Source organism: Chiloscyllium plagiosum, chromosome 1, assembly GCF_004010195.1.
Source record: "Chiloscyllium plagiosum isolate BGI_BamShark_2017 chromosome 1, ASM401019v2, whole genome shotgun sequence".
NCBI classification, from domain to species: Eukaryota; Metazoa; Chordata; class Chondrichthyes; order Orectolobiformes; family Hemiscylliidae; genus Chiloscyllium; species Chiloscyllium plagiosum.
In genome coordinates this window covers 30,553,269-30,573,962 of record NC_057710.1, presented here as the reverse complement: position 1 = coordinate 30,573,962, position 20,694 = coordinate 30,553,269, and the positions used below count along the sequence as shown (strand labels likewise).

Genomic DNA, 20,694 nt, shown 5'->3' with positions numbered 1-20,694 from the left:
TGATAAAAGATGTGTGGAAGGTTAAAGATGAACAGAGTGGCAATGAAGGACTAGACAGAGGGAGAAGCATATTGAGAGAGAAACAGAAGGGAGAAACATAAATATGAGTGATGGAGGCAAAACACACTGCAGGGTGTGATAGAAGAAAAATTCCTGAAGGGGATAAAGAACTAAAGGCTGAAAGATAATGGTGAAGTTAGTGAGGAATATTGGGAGAGAGAGATGCCGGAAAATGAGAAATAAAGGAAGAAACATTGGAGTCTGAGCATAGAAAGGGCAACAGATTTGCATAAAGCTTTCAGAAATATCATAGGCACATTAAACTAATTGCTCTCCTGTGAGATCCCATAAAGGGAGAATCACTGATATTCAGTTTAGGAAAAAACACACTTAAGGGCTGCAAGTTAATGGCGAAACAGCCTGGGAAATGTGAAATTAAGAAACTAAAGGAGAAAAGTTGCAGAAAACTGTATACTGAAATACCCAAGATGTAGGGACGCAGTGACCTGGAGGTTCATTTGCATCAACCTTTGAAGGTAACAGACATATTGATAAAGTAATTAGTGAAGCATAAAGGATGATGAGCTTCATAGAGGTTTTGAGTATAAACCAGCAAAGTTATTCAGAACTTTATCAAGCTCTGGTTAGGCTCCAACTCTATTACATCTGGTTCTGGTCACTGCATTTAATGAAGGGTGTGAGGGTCCTTCTGAGGGTGCAGATCAGATGTACTAAAATGGTGCCAGGGACAAGGGATTTTAGCCACGAAGGTAGCTGTTCTCCTTGGAGCAGAGAAGATTGAAGGGAGCCTTTTTTTTGGAGTTGCACAAAATTATAACAGCGTTAGACAAAGCTAGGTAAAGAAAAGCTGCTCAAATAAGCCAATGTGACAATATTTAATGTTTTAAGTGAGCGATATGAGATGGAGAAAGGGGGTGATGAAGAACATTCTTGCACAACAAGTGACCTATGTGGGGTGTGGAAGCAAATACAATCAATTATTTCAAAACCAAGTTCACTGAGCACTTGGCAGGCCTGTGAGGATAGAGCAGAGGAATGGAACAGATTAGATTCCACGACAGAGCTATAGGATGGACTTGATGTGCTCCTTGTGGGTCATAATGTATTTTTGGCAAGACTCTTCAATGGCCATGTTTCTTGCATTGCCATCTGAAGAGTCAGTTCAGAATGCATCCCTGTTGGTACTAACTGCCCCGCAGCCACTTAACTTTGAGCAGGCATTAACTGGCTTAGAGTGTGACGTCTGCCCCCATCTGGAGAGGATGGCCATCCTTATAGAGTTGCCAAGTGCTGTACTCTGTAGTTGAAAGCCCAGCCATTCTGTACAACCAACAGCACCAGAGTGGAATGGTGGCTACTGTTGGGACAGCAGCCAGTCTGTGAGCAAGAGGAATTAATGGGGGCCAGACTGAAGGTAAGTCCCTAGTCCGTGCCCCACCTTACCCAGCAACAGCGTAAGCTAAACCTCATGGGCTCCTTCCTTGGCATTGGCCCTTCCCTGCTGCTAATATTATTGTAGCAGGGATTGAATGACCATGAATTGGTCATATTGGAGATAGACCCAAGGGTAGATGATCCATACAATGCCTCCAACACATCTCTACCCAGCCCATAGTTAGAAATAGGTCATAGTGTTCAGGTAAGCAACGGGCAGACATTCTCCTCATGCATTAGATTAGATTCCCTATCGTATGGAAACAGGTCCTTCAGCCCAACAAGCCCACACTGACCATCTGAAGAGTAACCCACCCAGACTCATTCCCCTACCCAATATTTACCCCTGACTAATGAACCTAACACCATGGGCAATTTAGCATGGCAATTCACCTGACCTGCACATCTTTGGATTGTGGGAGGAAACCAGAGCACCCGGAGGAAACCCACACAGATTCATGGAGAATGTGCAAACTCCACACAGACAGTTGCCCAAGGCAGGTACTGAACCCAGGTCCCTGGCACTGTGAGGCAGCAGTGCTAACCACTGAGCCACTGTGCCACCCCTGAACCCCAAAAATGAAGCAGCAATACACTAAAGATTGAACAATGGACAGGAACATTAAAGCATGCAGAAAGAATAGAGAAAATTGTTGATTTGGTTAGCATTTCTATTTAGCAGCAGCTTGGGAATGGGAACCTACAGCTGGCCACTCATCTGGCTGGCAAGCCTCACATTCGCCTGTCACTCAGATTTATTTGCCTGTCATTCATCAGTCATTAAAAATGTGCAGTTGACATAACCTGTTCATCCATATCTGGTACCTCCAGAACCGAACAGGAAAACCGTGGACAGGTTGGGCGGCACGGTGGCACAGTGGTTAGCACTGCTGCCTCACAGCGCCAGAGACCCGGGTTCAATTCCCGACTCAGGCAACTGACTGTGTGGAGTTTGCACATTCTCCCCGTGTCTGCGTGGGTTTCCTCCGGGTGCTCCGGTTTCCTCCCACAGTCCAAAAATGTGCAGGTCAGGTGAATTGGCCAGCTAAATTGCCCATAGTGTTAGGTAAAGGGGTAAATGTAGGGAACTGGGTGGATTGCGCTTTGGCAGGTCGGTGTGGACTTGTTGGGCCGAAGGGCCTGTTTCCACACTGTAAGTAATCTAATCTAATCTAATCTAAACTCCAGGTCATGCTGCAACCATTGTTGAAGAGATTTGTGATCAAATCAAAGGAAAAATTGACATGGGAGAGCTCATCATGAGACAATGAAGTAAAACATTTCCTTGACTTTCATCTGTTAACAGACATTCCTTATCACATAACAATTACCACAGGCCAGGAAAGAGACGCTGGCACCAATAGCCGTGTATATATCATTATCATGGGGCCGATGAGGATTCAGACTTCACGAATGTGGCTGGACCTTCCTGAAGGGAAGAATGCATTTTTGCCAGGATCCATGGAAAAGTTCCAGGTGATGGGGTTGGATGTTGGTGAGATTAAGAAAATTGAGGTGAGCTCAGATAAAATGGCTGCTGTGCTCCAAAGTATTGATTCTGTCCAGCAACCATTGTGTTAATGCAGGAAACTGCTCAGATCAGGTTCTAGATTTGGTCATAAATTTAGAAGTATTTACCAACAAGAGATAGATAGGGAATAAAATCAATAATTTAACAGTTTATCATTTTTGATTCAAAGTGCAATTATAACACTGCTGTTAAGTGGAGATCAGTTACCTTTACTAGCTGCCTTTTTGGTCAGGTTGTCAGATCAGTGATAGATGTAAATGTAAGGTGATGTACCTAGGAAGAAGGAACAAGACAATGGAGTGCTCGATGAATGGCAAGACACTTGGAAGCTCAGAGGAATAGAGCAGTCCTCAGGTGCTCGTCCACAGTTCCCTGAAGGTAGCAGAACAGATTAATAGTCGAGAGTGCGGTGCTGGAAAACTGCAGCAGGTCAGGCTGCATCCGAAGAGCAGGAGATTCAACGTTTTGGAAATAAGCCCTTCATCAGGAACTATTCATGATGAAGGGCTTATTTCTGAAACGTCAATTTTCCTGCTTCTCAGATGTTACCTGACCTGCTGCAGTTTTCCAGCACCGCACTCTCAACTCTGATCTCCAGCATCTGCCATCCTCACTTTCTCCCAGGACAGATTAATAAGGTGATAAAGAAAGCATACAGGATACTTGCTTTTATCAGTCAAGGCATAGATTATAAAAGCAGGGAGGTCATGTTGGAGCTGTACAAGACTTTGCTTACACTATAAGAAGGATGTGACTGGAGGGGGAAATTCACCTAAATGTTGTCTGGGATTGAGCATTTCAGTGATGAAGAGAGGTTGGATAAGCTCAGGTTGTTTTCTTTGGAGCAGAGAAGATTGAGAGGGGTCCTATCAAAGGTGGGTAAAATTATGAGGGACAGGATGAATAGAAAGCAGCTGATCCCCTTGGTTGAAGGGTCATTAACAAGGGGGCATAATTTTACAGTGAGAGTCAGAAGGTTTCGAGGGTATTTGAGGAAAAAAGATGTTCACCCAGAGGGCGGTGGAGAGTCTGAAATGCACTGCCTAGGAAGGTAATTGAGCAAGGGAACCTCACAACTTTCAAAAAAGTACATGATGAGCACTTGAAGTGTCATAACATTCAAGGTAATGGACCTAGTGCAGAAAAGTGGGACTTGTATCTCCTGAGTATATTTTTAGTAGTTTTTTTCAATAGTATATTATAGTACAGATTCAGTAGCCTCTTCTGAACTATATGTTTGTACGGTTCTGTGGTAACACATCAAGCAGCCATTCTTCACATGCACACAAACCACCAATGTTCAGTAAGTTTTGGATGCAGTGCTCAATGCTAAAATGAAAGGCCCAGTTTACATAATCTCTCTCAGAGGGCTGTGGGTTCAAACCCCACTGCAGAAACATGAATCTAGGCTGACCTTCCAGTGAAGAGTTGATCGAATGTTTACATCTTTCACATGAGACATCAAAACAATCTTCCTGTAACAACAAAACATCAAGAACCATAAGATTCTGTGATATGATTAACAGAAAATAAAGTAGTTCATTGTGCTATCTGGTCATGTACTGCAGCCTGCAGTCCACAAATTAACTGCTGTGTTTCCTACACTACAACAGAGACGAGACTTCAGAAGTAGCTAAGCACAATATTGTGAAAGCTGGAAATCTGAAATCAGAAAACAATAGAAACCCTCAGCACACCTGACAGAGAGAGAAGCAAAGAACTTGAGATGAAAGGTCATTGACCTGATAATGTCAATTTTGTTTCTCTCTCCGCAGATGCTGCTTGATCAGATGAGTATTTCCAACAATTTTTTTGCTGTAATATTACTTCATTATCTGTAACAAAATGGAACTCATCTTTTGGTCCTTTCACATCTCCAGTATTGTGTTGTCATCTGATCATCATTAATTGTCCCTGAACAGTTGGGTCACGATGGTGCCACCCCAGAGAGTTGCTGGCTAGTGGAGGAGTTGGAAATCTCAGTGCCGACTAAAGGCATCATGTATGTCTTTCGTTGCAAATGCTGGCTTGCCAAAGACAGGGGTGATGGACTGACAGCACGGGTATTCAACATTCTTGATGCAGAAGCTGTCCAGATTGGACAAAAGGTAGGAATTGTTTCACATCTTTCCATAATGTGTCAGAAATACATAATTAAACACAATTAGATGGATTTGAATGGAGAATAGGAAGTGTGTTCAGTTTGGGGATTGGAGATTATTGAAAATAAGAAACAAGTGTGAATAGAGGTCAAAATGAAAGGTGCAAAGAAATAGAATGTATCCAAGAGGAGCAATATGAAAGTGGACTGGAATAGCGAATCAGTAATGAAATTGTATACAATAAATGATGTGAGTGGGAATCAGCATAGTAATGGTGAAATGGATCAAGTAGAAGAGAGATAAATAGAAACTGAATTTGTAATGATGAAATAATAACTAAATTCTCGAGTTAAACTTGACATTAGAACAGTTCTTGGGAACCGAGGTCAAAGTAAATTCGGTGTCCCTCCTCTTGGGTTAGCCGCCGAATCTCCCCTGTTTGGACGCACATGGGAAGAAATTGTTTAGTATTCTTTCATTTTGTGCGAGGAAGAACATCCTGATGAGCTGAGTGTCGGAAAATCCCCCAGGATCTCATAGTGGCGTAAATTAGTTATGGAGCACATCCCCCTGGACTTACAAGTATGGTGCACCAGAAAACAGAAATTTTTTATAGGATGCAGCGGCCTTTTTGAACCATATAGACGCAGACTTATCAGCTATAATGGTTAGCGCCTTTGTGTAGCCATGAAAGCTGTGTCTAGTGCCCTGGGGACCCCTGGCAGGAAGAATTCTGAACAAATATGGGTATGTCAACTGATGCTCCTGGAATTGGGGAGCTTTGGTGGGATTGCACTGAATGTTGTAACTTAATGTAATTTGCCTTGGTTCAACTCGGTTTAATTTAGTTTATTTTTGTTTTGATTTAGTTATTTATTGAATTGTAGTTTGTGTAGAGTTTTTTTTCTCTTAAATTGTTTGTGGAGTAGAGTAGAGTAGTAGTTTGTTTACCGTCATTGTTGTTATATTATTTTGTAGTAATTTCATATTTGTAAAGAAAAGTTTCTCCTCAATAAAAATATTTATAAAATAAACCTGACATTAGTGATAAGTTAACACTAAATATGGCTGTTGAACAGATCTCTTATGAAATAACTGTGATTACTGGTGATGTCCAAAATGGTGGTACAGATGCCAACATTTACATGTCTGTCTTTGGAGCCAATGGGAGCACAGAGGAGATGCTACTTCATAAAAATGGAGACAGGTGGGTTTTAAACTTCAATATGATTTCAAATTCCAACATCAGATCCATCTGTGATTTTTTCAGACAGTAGGGAGAAAGTGAGGTCTGCAGATGCTGAAGATCAGAGCTGAAAATGTGTTGCTGGAAAAGCGCAGCAGGTCAGGCAGCATCCAGGGAACAGGAGAATCGACGTTTCGGGCATAAGCCTGAAGAAGGGCTTATGCCCAAAACGTCGATTCTCCTGTTCCTTGGATGCTGCCTGACCTGCTGTGCTTTTCCAGCAACACATTTTCAGCTCTTTCAGACAGTAGCCTTCAATATCTAAAGTTTGCATCATGTAAGAGTTAGTACTGATTCACCTCATTTTCAGAACTGGTCGTGTCTTCAAAGCCTTTATTTGCAAATTATATTTATCAGTAACAGAAATAAAGCTGTGTTTTGATAGCTATTTGCTACTTCTTTTATAATTTAAAAATAAATTTGGACTTTATGGGCATTTTCAGTTTGAAACAGGAAGTGGGAAACTGCATCTCACTGTGCCATCTAATTTAAACTTTAAGTAGCAATGCACAGCAATTGATATGAAAGCTCATCTCAGTAATGATGATGATGATGAAAATGCAACCATCATAAATTGTGAAAACCGTCTGGTTCACTAATGCCCTTTCAGGAAGGAAACTGACATCCTCACTTGGTTTGGCTTTCATGTAGCTCCAGACGCATAGCAATATGGTTGACTCTGAACTTCCCTCTTATTGGCTTAGCCAGCTATATTGTTTGATGGCAATTAGAGATGAGTTACAAAATATTGGCCTTTTCAGCTACATCTAAATCCCATGAATGATTGAATAAGACAATGCAGAATTCTGCATCACTCAGAATGTCTTCTTTGGATCTACCTGTGAGTATTCAACATGGAAGTGTACTGTTTCATCAGTGAAAGGATGGAGGCAGTAACTGGTAATCAGCAGAATGTTCCTTGCCATGCTTAACCTGATGCCATGATGTTGAAGACTCCTTTGGTCACCTCTCTCCCAAATCTTTATCACTGTGCCACTGCCTCGGTCATGTCTGTCATGCAAGTCAATCAGGATGTACCCAGGGATAGTTGGCTGGGACATTAACAGGCCTCCAGTCTGAAAAAACAACCCTCAACCACCACTCTGTCTCTTGACGTTATGCCCAACTATGTATCCAATGAGCAAGCTCATCCTGAATCCCATGTGACCTAACTTTACTAATTAACAGTCAAGTCCCCAAAGAATTTATTTTCTTTTTGATAAGGTTGTTTCTATATTCTAATGAGTACAGAGGCATCAGCAGGCCCGGTCACTCCATTTCCCTGTCATTTCTATGGCTATCCCATTGGATTTTGGCCAGGTGCTTTCATCTCCTGATTCTCATGCCACTTTGAAATGATTCTGTTCTCACCAAATTCAAAACTTCATGTTGCAGTGGTTATTGATCCATGCTACTGTTTGTGTTGCTTCTCGTTCCATGTTGCATTTATCTTCCAGATTTGAAAGAGGCCAACAGGACACCTTCTCCATAGTGATTGCAGATATTGCTCCTCTCCGGAAAATAAGGATTCGCACTGACAGTAAAGGATATCGTCCCGACTGGTTCCTGGATAAGGTGATGCTGAGGTCATGACACCAATGGGAAAGTGGGATCATGCTAGGGGAAGTAGAGGGAAATTATTTCCACTGGCGGATGAGTTGAGAGTAAGAGGGTGTAAACATAAAATTAGAACTGAGAACCATTCAGGGCTGATGTAAGGAAACACTTCCTTGCCCAAACTGTAGTGGAGATCTAGAAGTCTCCTCTGAAAACAAATGCTAAGATCAATTGAAATTTTCAAACCAGGTTGCTAGATTTTAGTTGAGCAGACGTATTAATGGTTACCAAAGCAGGGTTAAAATCACGATTATCCATTTCCAATCGGAAGAGAAAAAAAGATTTGAAGGGCTGATTGGCCTCCTCCTAGTCCTGTGCTTCTTGAGTTGTAACACAGTCATGGTCACATGACTTTGTTGATTTTGACCAAGGCTGAATGGATTTGAACAGGGAATGTTTGGGATTGATTCCATGTGGCTTGAACAAGACCATGTACTTGACATCCTTGAGCGGTGATCAAATAATACTGAAGGAAGGAGTACTTCAAGGGACACTTGACAACAGCAGTTTTGAGCTCAGAGGTTGCAGACTTAAAAGTTGGTTCTCTGAGAGTAAAATGGCTTGATGTCTGGTGATATAACTGCTTCGCATGATAGAATGTGGCAAGGATGAAAACACTCTTTAATGTAATATTTGAAATTTATCATAATTCTTCCTAAACAATTAAAGACTTCATTGTGGATCATGAAAATCTGTGTTTGATCCTTTTTGATCTGAAGTACTTGATCTCAGTCATTGGCAGTGACTGCAGTTCCAGCACATTGGATCGGGTATGGAAATCTCAGCTCCTTTCGACTCTTCAGCAAACTCAGAGTCTCACGACCTATGCAAATCAAATAGGGGAAGGATTGCATACAGCCTGGTGATAGTGAGTGAATAGTAAATAATTGTGACTTGGACAAGATGCCATCAGACAATCGCTTTTTGTCAAATTGTATTGCAACAAGAGGTCAAGCTCACGCGCCATTTTGAAAAAAAAGCACTTCCTTCCTGAAGTTAAGGTTGTGGTGCAGTGCTGAGTACCCTGAACATTGTGAAAAGGACTAGTTACCCTGCACAAGCCTAGGCAGTGAGGCAGGCCAATGAAACAAAATGGGCATTGCTGCTAAGCGTCAGGAATTTTTAGGAGTTTTCAAAGGCAAGCAAGGCATTAGCAAGCCCAAGTAATATGGTGAGAGAATTGACTGAATAATTCCCTTTGATCATGGGAGGAGAAATAGTGGAACAAAGTAATCTAAAAAAAATTTTTTAAATCTAAAAATAATCCAAAATTTGATGGGAAGAAATTGTAAGCGCCATTTATGATTGGAAAAGATTAGAATTTGGCGAAGCTTGAAAGCTTAGAAGATTCTTGGGTTTCGTTATCATTTGTGGGCTTTTGCCCGAAACATCGATTTCGAAGCTCCTTGGATGCTGCCTGAACTGATGATGTCTGAGTCTAGCCTACCGCCTAGAGGAGATTATTGAGATCCCAGACCAATCAGGAACACTGTATGGCTCCTCACTGTAGGGCATTATAGAGCCCTTTGAAGAATTTACAAGTTGTTAACAGTTATGTGTAACCACAGCTGTGTGGCCATCACTATGGAGAGGGAATTTCATTGTTGATTGGATGGTCTGCCATTGCTGTGACTCTTTTGGAAAGGGTAAGATATTAATGGAGATTTCACTCGAGCCATCTACGAAGCAGGGGAGGGGCCATCAACTATCAACAAGTAGGCATGGCAGCTCAGTGGTTAGCACTGCTTCCTCACAGTGCCAGGGACCCAGGTTCGATTCCAGCCTCAATGACTGTCTGTGTGGAGTTTGCACACTTTCCCCGTGTCTGTGTGGATTTCTTCCCACAATCCAAAGATGTGCAGGCCAGGTGAATTGGCCATGCTAAACAGCCCATAGTGTAGGTTTTGAGTCAGGGGTAAATATAGGGAATGGGTCTGGGTGGGTTACTCTTCGGAGGGTTGATGTGGACTTGTTCGGCTGAAGGGCCTGTTCCACACTGTAGGGATTTTAATTCTAAAAGAAAATTGACCATTCTCCTCCTTTTTGTCATTCTGTTCCTACCTCCAGCAAGATCATTCTGAGGCAGGAATCCCTCAGGTGGACAATTTGAGGCAAAACTTCCAGAAACACCTTTTCCTCCTACCTCCAAAAACTGCCTCATGTTTTTACACAAGTGTGCTAATTGGTATGGTCTTTAAATGATTAATGTCAAGGGGGCAGCACTGGAATCCTGCATCACATTGGGCATGTTTGGAAAGGTGTAGTGGCTGGGTGCATGCAGATGCAAAAGGAATCACAATGGAGCAGAAAAAGACATTGAGTGACAGTTGGAAAGATTAGAATAATTAGCAATTACAAGACAGCAGAATTCCACAGATGCAGTTTCCAGTTTTCTAAGTGTATATGTCCATTGCTGACCTTCCTTAGAGAAATGGAAATTAGATTGTGAGTAGTAGCTCCACATGATGATAATGTTCAAGGAAAGAGAAGCTCTTTTTTGTTCCACACTCATCAGACTGATTCTTTACCTTCTTTTAGATTATCATGCTGAACCAGGCCACCCAGGAAGTGACCACATTTACCTACAATGACTGGCTGTCCAAAACACGGGGCACCAAGAGGTCAACTAGCTGTGAGCTGGCGGCAGTGATTGACGATGAAGTGATGATGGAGAAAACCACGTACATCATTACTGTAAAAACCAGTGACATTTCAGGTTGGTAAGAATATAGTCTGGCTCTCCTTAATCACTGACTCAATACACAACAGTTCACAGTTACCATTGACCATCCAATGTTGCCATATTGGGAAATAAATTTTAACCTGTAACTCACTAGCAGATATCTACAATGCAAAATATAAATCACCTGAACTCTTCAATAAAATTCCAGCCTGAACTCAGTTCTGGTATCTCTATAAGGCATATGAACTTGCATTTCAGAACCCATAAGTGGAAATACCACATTGGCAAGCCACAAAAATTTAAGTCAATAAAATGTGGAGATTTCCCCTCACACTGCTCCCCACTGCATGACAAATGTAAAGTTCTTAGCTTGCACACTCTAGTCAGAAAGTGCCAGCAAAACTGGCAAATCTTCTGCATATAAACTGACATTTTCCCAGCTACCATCAGTTCTGAGGAAGGATCACCTGACCTGAAACATTAACTTTGATTTCTCTCCACAGATGCTGCCAGACCTGCTAAGCTTTTCCAGCAGCTACTGTTTCAGAATTATCAACAAGATTGTTTAAATAAGTTTTTCTCCATGATGCTGCACATTCCAACTGGATGCTTTGTTGAGTAACTCATTCCAGGGACTGGCTGTGTGCCAACCTTACGTTTTATACACAGATAGGAGCTGAAGGACCTTGTAGATTTTCCCTGCGCAATAATGCTTCAGATATTTGGAGTGATGGCTCTGGCATTGCCATGTGTTGTATGACCTTATTCAAGAGTGTATTTTTTTTAAGCTTACAAACAAATGTGCAGGCCATTTAAGACTTAGATAAGAAGGAATTTCTTTAGACAGAGGGTGGTGAATCTTTGGAATTTTCTATCCCAAACATTGAGCAGGTTGAAGTCAGAAATTGATACATTTCCAAGACTAATGGCACTAAGATTATAACGAAGGAGATAAGATAGGCAAAAGGTATGGAGGAGATAATCAGCCATGGTCTAGATCAGGTTTAATAGGCTGAATGGCTTGCTCCTGTAGCTATGTAACAATGTTAGATACACCTTAGTCATGAAAGTCAATATAGTCCTCATCTTACAGCAAGGGGCTGCCTTGTACATGCTCAGTTAAATACACAGGGTGTATTTACATTATATTATTATTTGTTGAAATCAGGGGCGGGAACTGATGCCAACGTATTCCTTATCATCTTCGGAGAGCACGGTGACACTGGCACCCTGGCACTGAAGCAGTCTAATAATTCCAACAAGTTTGAGCGGAAATCCACAGATATTTTTAAGTTTCCAGATATGTTAAGCCTGGGAGACCTGTCTAAGGTTCGAATTTGGCATGACAACAAGGGTATGTATAATGCTGCAAACATATATATAAAAATACATTCATAGATTTCCTTCTTGTTGGTTTTTATCCTTTATTTCTTCAGTAATTTGTATTTCTTCTTGCTCTCTACCTCAGGAAAGTATGAACAAATTGGTTGATTAGACTTTCCAAGATCCTGAATCTGACAACTTATCAATTATAGTGCATTCATTGACCCTGATTCTTGAATGGAGTCTCTACATGTGCAATTTTCTAACAAATTTCCCACTGGATAAAGGGCAAATCAATTGCATAAGTCTTTGAAATTTTACCTCAAATCATATCAATTAAAAGTCATTTTAAGGGGGATAACTAAAAAAAAGCTTTTCTTTCGAAGGTTAATGTTTTGCCTGAAGTGGGTAGTTGGTGTATTAGGCCATTCAAAATGTAGGGGATGCAGTAATGGGAGAGTTATCAAAGGTTAAAATGTCAATGGACTGAATGGCCTTTACTCATCCTTGAATTTAAATTTATTATTCCCTACATGACAAACTTGGGATTTCAGTTGATATCCATGATCTCACGAGGACAGTACTGGGCCAGTAACTCAATGGAGGAACAGGATAAGCCCAAAACATTGATTCTCCTGCTCCTCGGATGCTGCTTGACCTGCTGCGCTTTTCCAGCACCATACTCTCGACTCTGATCTCCAGCATCTGCAGTCCTCACTTTCTCCCAGTAACTCAATGGAGCCAATTACAACCCAGAATCATTTGAACTGTTTTATGAGAAGGAGCCTGAGCTGTATTCGGGTGACTTTGCCTGAATATTAAGAATGTGAAAATCCAAACAATGCCAATGAGTGGAGCTGAACACTCCTATCACTGTGTTCTGGGGTGGCTGAAAACTATTGTACTCATTAAACATGACTCAAGTTTTCTTTCGTTTTGGGAGTTTAACAATCCTTGAGAATCACCAAGTAGCATCAGAGCTGTTCAGTTGGGGTGGTTCTGGAGTGTATATTTGATTACCTTTATCCTTGCACACAGGGCAGGTTACTCAGTTATGCTGCCTCTGTTTTCGGGTGAGGGGCCTTGAGAGAGGTAACCATGAGCCATGAGGAACCTCATCTGTCTCACTAACCTGTTTCAATGCCCTCATCTCCCACCCCGAGTTTCCTCCTTCATCGTGGTAAACTCCCTTTGGATTTGCATACTTAATAAACTCTGACACCGCCCTGCCCCCAAATCTTCATGACTACTAAAGGTGTTTGTACGACCATGAGGTACCAGGGGAAAGACATTCTCTGCTTGCCTTTTGCTTCCTTTCATTAAATTCTTGAGATCACAGTAGACATTAAGATTTGCCTCTGGAAATGTGTTGCTGGAAAAGCGCAGCAGGTCAGGCAGCATCCAGGGAACAGGAGAATCGACGTTTCGGGCATAAGCCCTTCTTCAGGAATGGGATGAAGAAGGGCTTATGCCCGAAACATCGATTCTCCTGTTCCCTGGATGCTGCCTGACCTGCTGTTTCCAGCAACACATTTCCAGCTCTGATCTCCAGCATCTGCAGACCTCACTTTCTCCATTAAGATTTGCCTCATACAGTAAGTAGTGATCAGGTTTCTTTTCAGACATACTTTGTCTTTACAGTTTGGAATTATGTAAAATGTTGGGAACTTGCTACGTTTTTTTCAGATTAACAAGTATAGGCTTATTATCTCGACTGCTACCAGCCCATTGTGTATTTTATTGTATCAAAGTAAAGAAGGATTGTTCCAATATATAACCTTCCATCTTTCTGTAGTATTATGCAAATGCATCTATTTCCTCATGACCCGAGGAGAGAACCTCAGGATCAAACAAAGATTCCCCTTTTCCCAACCTTATCATAGAATCCCTATAGTGTGGAAGTAGGTCATTCGGCCCACCAAGTCTCTGAAGAGCATCCCACCTCAATCACCCTATATTCACCTAATCTGCACATCTTTGGACTGTGGAAGGAAATCAGAGCACTTGGAGGAAACCCACACAGCCACAGGGAGAATGTGCAAACTCCACACAGATAGTTGCCTGAGGGTGGAATAGAACCCACATCCCCAGTGCTGTGAGGCAGCTTTGCTAACCATTGAACCACCGTGCAACCCTATATCCTCAGGGTGTTCCACATTCTCTGTCAAGTCTTGTTAAGTGTAAGTTTTATGTGTTGAGATGCGAGTTTATGCAAATACTCACAGCAAGGGTGAGAATGACAACAAGAATGTAGCCAATGCAGCTCTTATTAATTTCTATCCTTCAGGACCAGGAGCTGGCTGGCACTTAGAGTATGTGGAAGTAAAGGATGAAGCCATGGAGGAAACGTTCCGATTCCCCTGTGACCGCTGGCTTGCCAAGAGTGAGGATGATGGGCAGATCATCCGTGAACTCCCTTGCGCCAATAATGACATTTTGGATCTTTCGGACCGCACACGTATGTTTGAGTTACAGACATTGCATATTTAAGAGCTTGTTTAACATGCCTCTCAAATTCAGGTATTAAGTAAACACAGTCTCATTCTGGCAGTGAACTAGTTGTAGATTTTATGTTTTAGACTCAAACAAAAAGAAACCCATTGTATTGATGCACAGATGGCTCACTAACGGGAAACAGAGAGTACGAATTATGCTGACAGTATGCCATATGTGGTGTGTCACAGGAGTTAGAGCTGGGGCCTCAACTTTTTACAAATTTATATGAATGATTTGGATGAAAGTGTGATAGTTAAATTACCTGATGACGCAACAATAGGGAGGAAAGTGAAGAGGGCATAAGGAACCCACAAAGGGATATAAATAGATTAAGTGAACCGTCATAGATCAGGCAAATGCAGTAGACTGGGGGAAGTGTGGAATTGTCCATTTTTGCAGAAAGAATAAATAATGGTGAAAGGTTACAGAGATCTGAGATACAGAGAGATCTGGATGTCCTAGTGCAGGAATCCCGCAAGGTTAGTATTCAGGTACAGCAAATAGTCAGGAAAGCTAATCGAATGTTACGTTTTATTGCAAAGTGAAATTGAATGCAAGACTAGGGAGGCTTCCAACGTACAGGGATGTACATTGATGAGGCTGCAACTTGTACTGTGCACAATAGCGATCACTATGCTTACGGAAGGATGTTGATGTGTTGGAAGCAGTTCAGAGAGGATTCAGTAGAATAAACCTGAAAGGGCTGATTGCCTTGTGAGGAAAGGCTAGACAGACTAGGCATATATGAGTTCAGAAGAGTCAAAGGTGACTTAATTGAAACATATAATTGACCAGGTGGATGTTGATCGGATGTTCTCTTGTTGAAGAATCTAGAACTAGGAGTCATAGTTTTTAAAAAATTCAATACATTTAACACAGAGATGAGGAAAATAAATTTTGTCTTAGAGATCAGAATCTTTGGAATTCCTTTCCTCAAAAGGCAGTGAATGCCGAATTTTAAATATTTTTAAGGCAGGGATACAGAGATTCTTGATGTCCAAGGACATGTAAGATTATCGGTGATATGCAGGGATATAGAGGTAAGGGTAAAATTAGATCAGCCATGATCTTATTGAACGGTGGAACGGGTTTGAAGGGCTGATTGGCCTACTCTTGCTGCTTGTTGGTATGCTTCTAAAGGCATGCTGATATGCTGACCATGAGACACAAATCAACATACTTCCATGTTTCTGTATTATTTACAGTATTGTTATTTTGGTTAACTTTCTATCCTCTGCATTCAAGGAATTATCCTCCAATACTTCCACTGACTCCACCAGATTGCCACCACCAAACACATCTTACCTTTCCCTCCACTCTCAGCAACCTGCAGGGAACATTCCTTCCTTAACTCAATGGTCAATTGCTCATCATCCTAAAATTTCCTCACTCCCTCATGACACCCATGCAATCACGGAGGAAGCGTACAATCGCCTCCTCCCTCCTCACTGTCCAAGGCCTAAACAGACATTCCAGGTGAAGCAGCATATTATTTGTAAGCCAAAAATAATAGTAAGACAGATTATGAGAGTAAACTAGCTCAGAATATAAAGACAGATAGCAAACGTTTCTACATATATATAAAATAAAAAAGGGTGGCTGAGGTAAACCGTGTCCTTTTGAGGATGAGAAGGGGGCTATAATAATAGGAAATGAGGAAAAAGCCGAGGCATTGAACAGGTATTTTGTGTCAGTCTTCACAGTGGAGGACATGAATAACATTGATAATTAGGAGACTGAGGTGGGTAAGGACCTAGAAATAATCATTATCATGAAAGAGGTAGTGTTGGGCAAGGTAATGGAGCTAAAGGTAGACCAGTCTCCCAGCCCTGATGGAATAGCAAATGAACTAGTAATTTTCCAAAATCCGTTGGACTTTGGGGCAGTTCCAGCAGAAAGGAAAACAGTAAATGTGACACCACTGTTTTAAAAAGGAGGTGCACAAAAGATGGGGAATTGGAGGCTGGTTAGCTTCACCTCTGTAGTAGGGAAAATGCTTGAGTCTATCATTAAGGAAGAAATAGCAAGACATCTAGATAGAAATTGTCTCACCGGGCAGACACAGCATGGGTTTATGAAAGGTAGGTCATGTTTAATTAATTTATTGGAATTCTATGAAGACATAACAAGCATGATAGATAATGAGGGCCCAGTAGATGCAGTGCATCTGGATTTCCAAAAGACATTCAACAAGGTGCCACACAAATGCTACTGCATAAGATAAAGGTGCACAATGTTATGGACAATATATTAGCATGAATAGAGGATTGGTTAGCTAACAGGAAGCAAAGAGTGGGGATAAATGAGTGTTATTCTAGTTGGTGATCAGTGACTAGTGGTGTGCCTCAGGAATCAGTGTTGGGGCCACAATTGTTTACAATTTACATAGATAATTTGGAATTGGGGGACCACATGTAGTGTGTCAAAGTTTGCAGATAACACTGAGATGAGTAGTAGAGGAAAGTGTGCAGAGAACTCTGAAAGTTCGCAGAGGGATATAGGAGTGGGCAAAGGTCTGGCAGATGGAGGACAATGTTGATAAAAGTGAAGTCATCCATTTTGTTAGGAATAACAGTAAAAAGGACTATTATTTGAACAGTTAGTTTGCAGGTGCAGCAGGTAATTAAGAAGGCAAATGGAATTTTGTCCTTCATTGCTAGAGGGAATGAGTTTAACAGCAGGGAGGTTACGTTGCAGCTAGTGAAGCCACACCTGCAGTTTTGCTCTCCTGACTTGAGAAAGGATGTACTAGCAATGGAGGGGGTGCAAAGGAAATTCATTAGGTTAATTCTGGAATTGAGAGTGTTGGTTTATGAGGAGAGACTGAATAGACTGGGATTATATTCATTGGAATTTAGAAGAATGAGGAGGGATCTTACAGACGCACACAACATTTTGAATGGAATAAATAAGATAGAAACAGGGAGGTTATTTCCTCTGGCAGGTGAAACTAGAACTAGGGGGTATAGCCTCAAAATTAAGGGATGTAGATATAGGACTGAGTTGAGGAGGAACTTCTTCACCCAAAGAATTGTGAATCTGTGGAATTCCCTGTAGTTGAGGGTTCCTCGTTGAATGTTTTCAAAGCTAAGTGAGATAATGTTTGAACAGTAAAGGAATTAAGGGGGTTATGGTGAGAGGGTGGGTAAGTGGAGCTGAAACAACAGAAAGATCAGCCATGATCTTATTGAATGGCGGAGTAGGCTTGAAGGGACAGCTGGCCTACTCCCGCTCCTAGTTCTTATGTTCTTTCAATCTACTCTTCTGCACTTGCTGCTCACAATACGGTTTCCTTTACATTGGTGAGACCGATGCAGACTGGGTGACTGCAATGAAGCATTGTGCAAGTTCGAGGAACAACACCTCATTTTTCCCTCAAACATTTTACAGCCTCTCAGACTCAATATTGAATTCTACAACTTCAAAACCTGATCGTATTATGCCTGACCTCAGTTTTTCTTACATTCTCTGTGCCTCCCAACTCTCCACAGCTTTGTCTTTTCTACATTCCTCTAAGTAGAAAGAACCTGTTTTCTCCCTGTCTCACCTTACGTTACACCCATTTTAAATTCCCTTTCCTCTTTCATCAAGATTAGCCACCACTTTGTCTTCTGCATTGGGCCTCCACACCAACTCGCTGCTCCTCTGTTTCTGTCAAAAGTATAAAAGCCACTATCTTCCAGTCCCCCTCAGTTCCAAAGTGTCAAATTAGACTTGAAATATTAACTTTATGTTTCCCTCCACAGATGCTGCCAGTTTCTCCAGCACTTTGTGTGTTTGTTTCATATTCCTACAATTGTCTTTTCAGTTCAAAGACTGGGGTTACCATAGTGATATCATACTGTTGACAGCACTGCCAAAGCAATTTTTATTCTAATTGATTTCACAAGGAAATCTTCTATAACTTTCCAACACAGCAGAACGTTCTCATAGCTAAAGCTGTAGGTGGGTGCAGCATGATAGAACTCACAGACATTAAGTGGCCGCTGAGAGGAATGTTCTGTCATTTTGTGAACATTCATTGCATAACGAACGTAGATGGACATCTCTTTAAGCTTCATTTCTTCAATTTTCTCATTCTTAAAGTATCAAAATGACACTGTATTGTGGTGATAAATGATAGATTTTCACTATATTTTACTGTATTTCTCACTGTAGAATACACATGATGATAAAATCATTCATAACGTTCTTTTCCTCAATAGGCTATGAAATCCTCACTGTGACGGGTGAGGGAGATGATGCTGAGACTAAGGAAAATGTCTGGGTTATGTTTGAAGGGAAAAAAGGAAAATCCAAAGAATTCACACTGGAAAACTCCTCCAAGAAAAGAAAATTTCTGAGGTAAAGTTGCCAATAGCTTAAGGCATTAGAAATTGAAGCAAAGTTTTCCTTTAAAGAAAACAAAGGCATAGCCCGCGGTCAAGAGACAACAGAGTCTGTAAAGAGAAGAAAAGAAAATTCAGAAGTTAAAACAGATGGCAGACTGGAATTTTAACAAGCTCTTAATTGTGCAGAAGGTATTGGGAAATGGGGAGAACTAAGAAGTGCCCCAATTTTAGGAAAGCCTGTTAGAATTGCAGATGAAATCATGTGGGGCATGGATAGGGGAGTCCAGAACTAGAGGGCATAGTTTTAATTTGAGAGGAGAAAGATGTAAAAGAGACCTAGGGGGCAACGTTTTCACACAGAGGGCAGTGCGTGTATGGAATGAGCTGCCAGAGGAAGTGGTGGAGGTTAGTACAATTACAACATCTAAAAAGCATCTGGCAAATTGGACTAGATTAATTTAAGATATCTAGTTGGCATAGATGCATTGGACCAAATGGTCTGTTTCCATGCTGTACAACTTTATGACTCTATGACTCCAAATGAAGTTACAGAGAGAAGTATAAAAGTCAGTCCACTTGTATGGCTTTGTAGGAACAAGAAGGTAAATATCAATGGTAAAAATGACTACATTGGTAATAACTGGGGTTTATTTGAAGTTGTTTACTTTAGAAGAACTTCATAATTGATTTGACTGCATTTATTTTGTGTTTAGAGGTGCAAAGGACAAATTTGAATTTTCTTCAAAGAACGTTGGTGATATAGCAACAATCTGTGTGGGTCACTGTCCACGAGATGGAAGGAAATTTTCATCAAAGAATGCTGCAGAATGGCATGTTAAGGAGATTATTATTACAGAAAAGGAGCTTGGTAACAAGTAAGTATTGTCTAAATTGGGACATTAAATAAAAAAAAAACCACTGCGCATAAATTTAATCTCCAGTAGATGTTTTTTATGTGTACTTGAGGGACATTGGCATCACTGGCTGAGCCAGTATTTGTTGCCTGTCCCTAGTTGCCCTTGAGAAAGTAGTGGTGAGACTGCAAATCTGTCCTCAGAACCTGGATGCCCTGAGTCAAACATGCCCAATGTTACTTCCTGTAATGAATCAAAATGAAATTGATTTGCAGAGCCTCAAACCTATGCACAAAACTGACAGCAGGAGACTGAATCTAGTTAGAAGGGGTCTCAAAGGCAAAGCTGCTCCCTAAAGAGATCTTCCATATGATTCCCCACATTCGCCACCACTTTCTCCAGACTTTCTGCCAAAGTTTTGATAGGAGATTGGAAGCTTACTTTGGAAATTCCAACTGACTATTTCCATACTGGAATTGATGTGGAGAGTCCTTTTCCAAAAGGGTTAATGAGGCTGAAATTTCAACATCTATGAGGGCTACTGCTTTTTTAGAAACAGATCCTGATGGTGAGATGCCCCCATTGATAACACTTTCTCTATCATTAATACTTCCTGACAGTGAGTTGCTGTTCTTAAAAGTGACAGTGTTGTCACTGCTGGTCCCTTTACTAATTAAGCGGACCTTTCCAGAGACAACTGAAAGCAACTGATGCCCATTGGAGCATATATTTATGGTCTGGCTTACATGCCCTCTTAGAGCACAATGGTAGTGTCCCTACGTCTGAACCAGGGGATTCAGGTTCAAATCCCACGTGCTCCAGTGTTGTGTCATAATATCATTGAAGTGGTTGATTAGAAACCTCTTCAGAGCTGAAAATATGTTGCTGGAAAAGCGCAGCAGGCCAGGCAGCATCCAAGGAACAGGAGAATCGACGTTTCGGGCATAAGCCCTTCTTCAGGAATGAGGAAAGTGTGCCCAGCAGGCTAAGATAAAAGGTAGGGAGGAGGGACTTGGGGGAGGGGCGTTGGAAATGCGATAGATGGAAGGAGGTCAA

At 41.4% G+C, this 20,694-nt stretch overlaps 1 protein-coding gene across 1 annotated transcript in view; it reads left to right on the top strand.

Moving 5' to 3' along the window:
• The window catches only part of LOC122562013 (lipoxygenase homology domain-containing protein 1-like), a 222,353-nt gene that overhangs the window by 199,639 nt on the left and 2,020 nt on the right, over window positions 1–20,694 (top strand). The window contains exons 40-48 of the mRNA XM_043714444.1: window positions 2,762–2,970; window positions 4,909–5,094; window positions 6,168–6,295; window positions 7,792–7,909; window positions 10,490–10,667; window positions 11,803–11,988; window positions 14,245–14,415; window positions 18,659–18,797; window positions 19,498–19,659. Coding sequence (XP_043570379.1) covers window positions 2,762–2,970; window positions 4,909–5,094; window positions 6,168–6,295; window positions 7,792–7,909; window positions 10,490–10,667; window positions 11,803–11,988; window positions 14,245–14,415; window positions 18,659–18,797; window positions 19,498–19,659 — 1,477 coding nt within the window. The remainder of the gene's footprint in view (window positions 1–2,761; window positions 2,971–4,908; window positions 5,095–6,167; window positions 6,296–7,791; window positions 7,910–10,489; window positions 10,668–11,802; window positions 11,989–14,244; window positions 14,416–18,658; window positions 18,798–19,497; window positions 19,660–20,694) is intronic.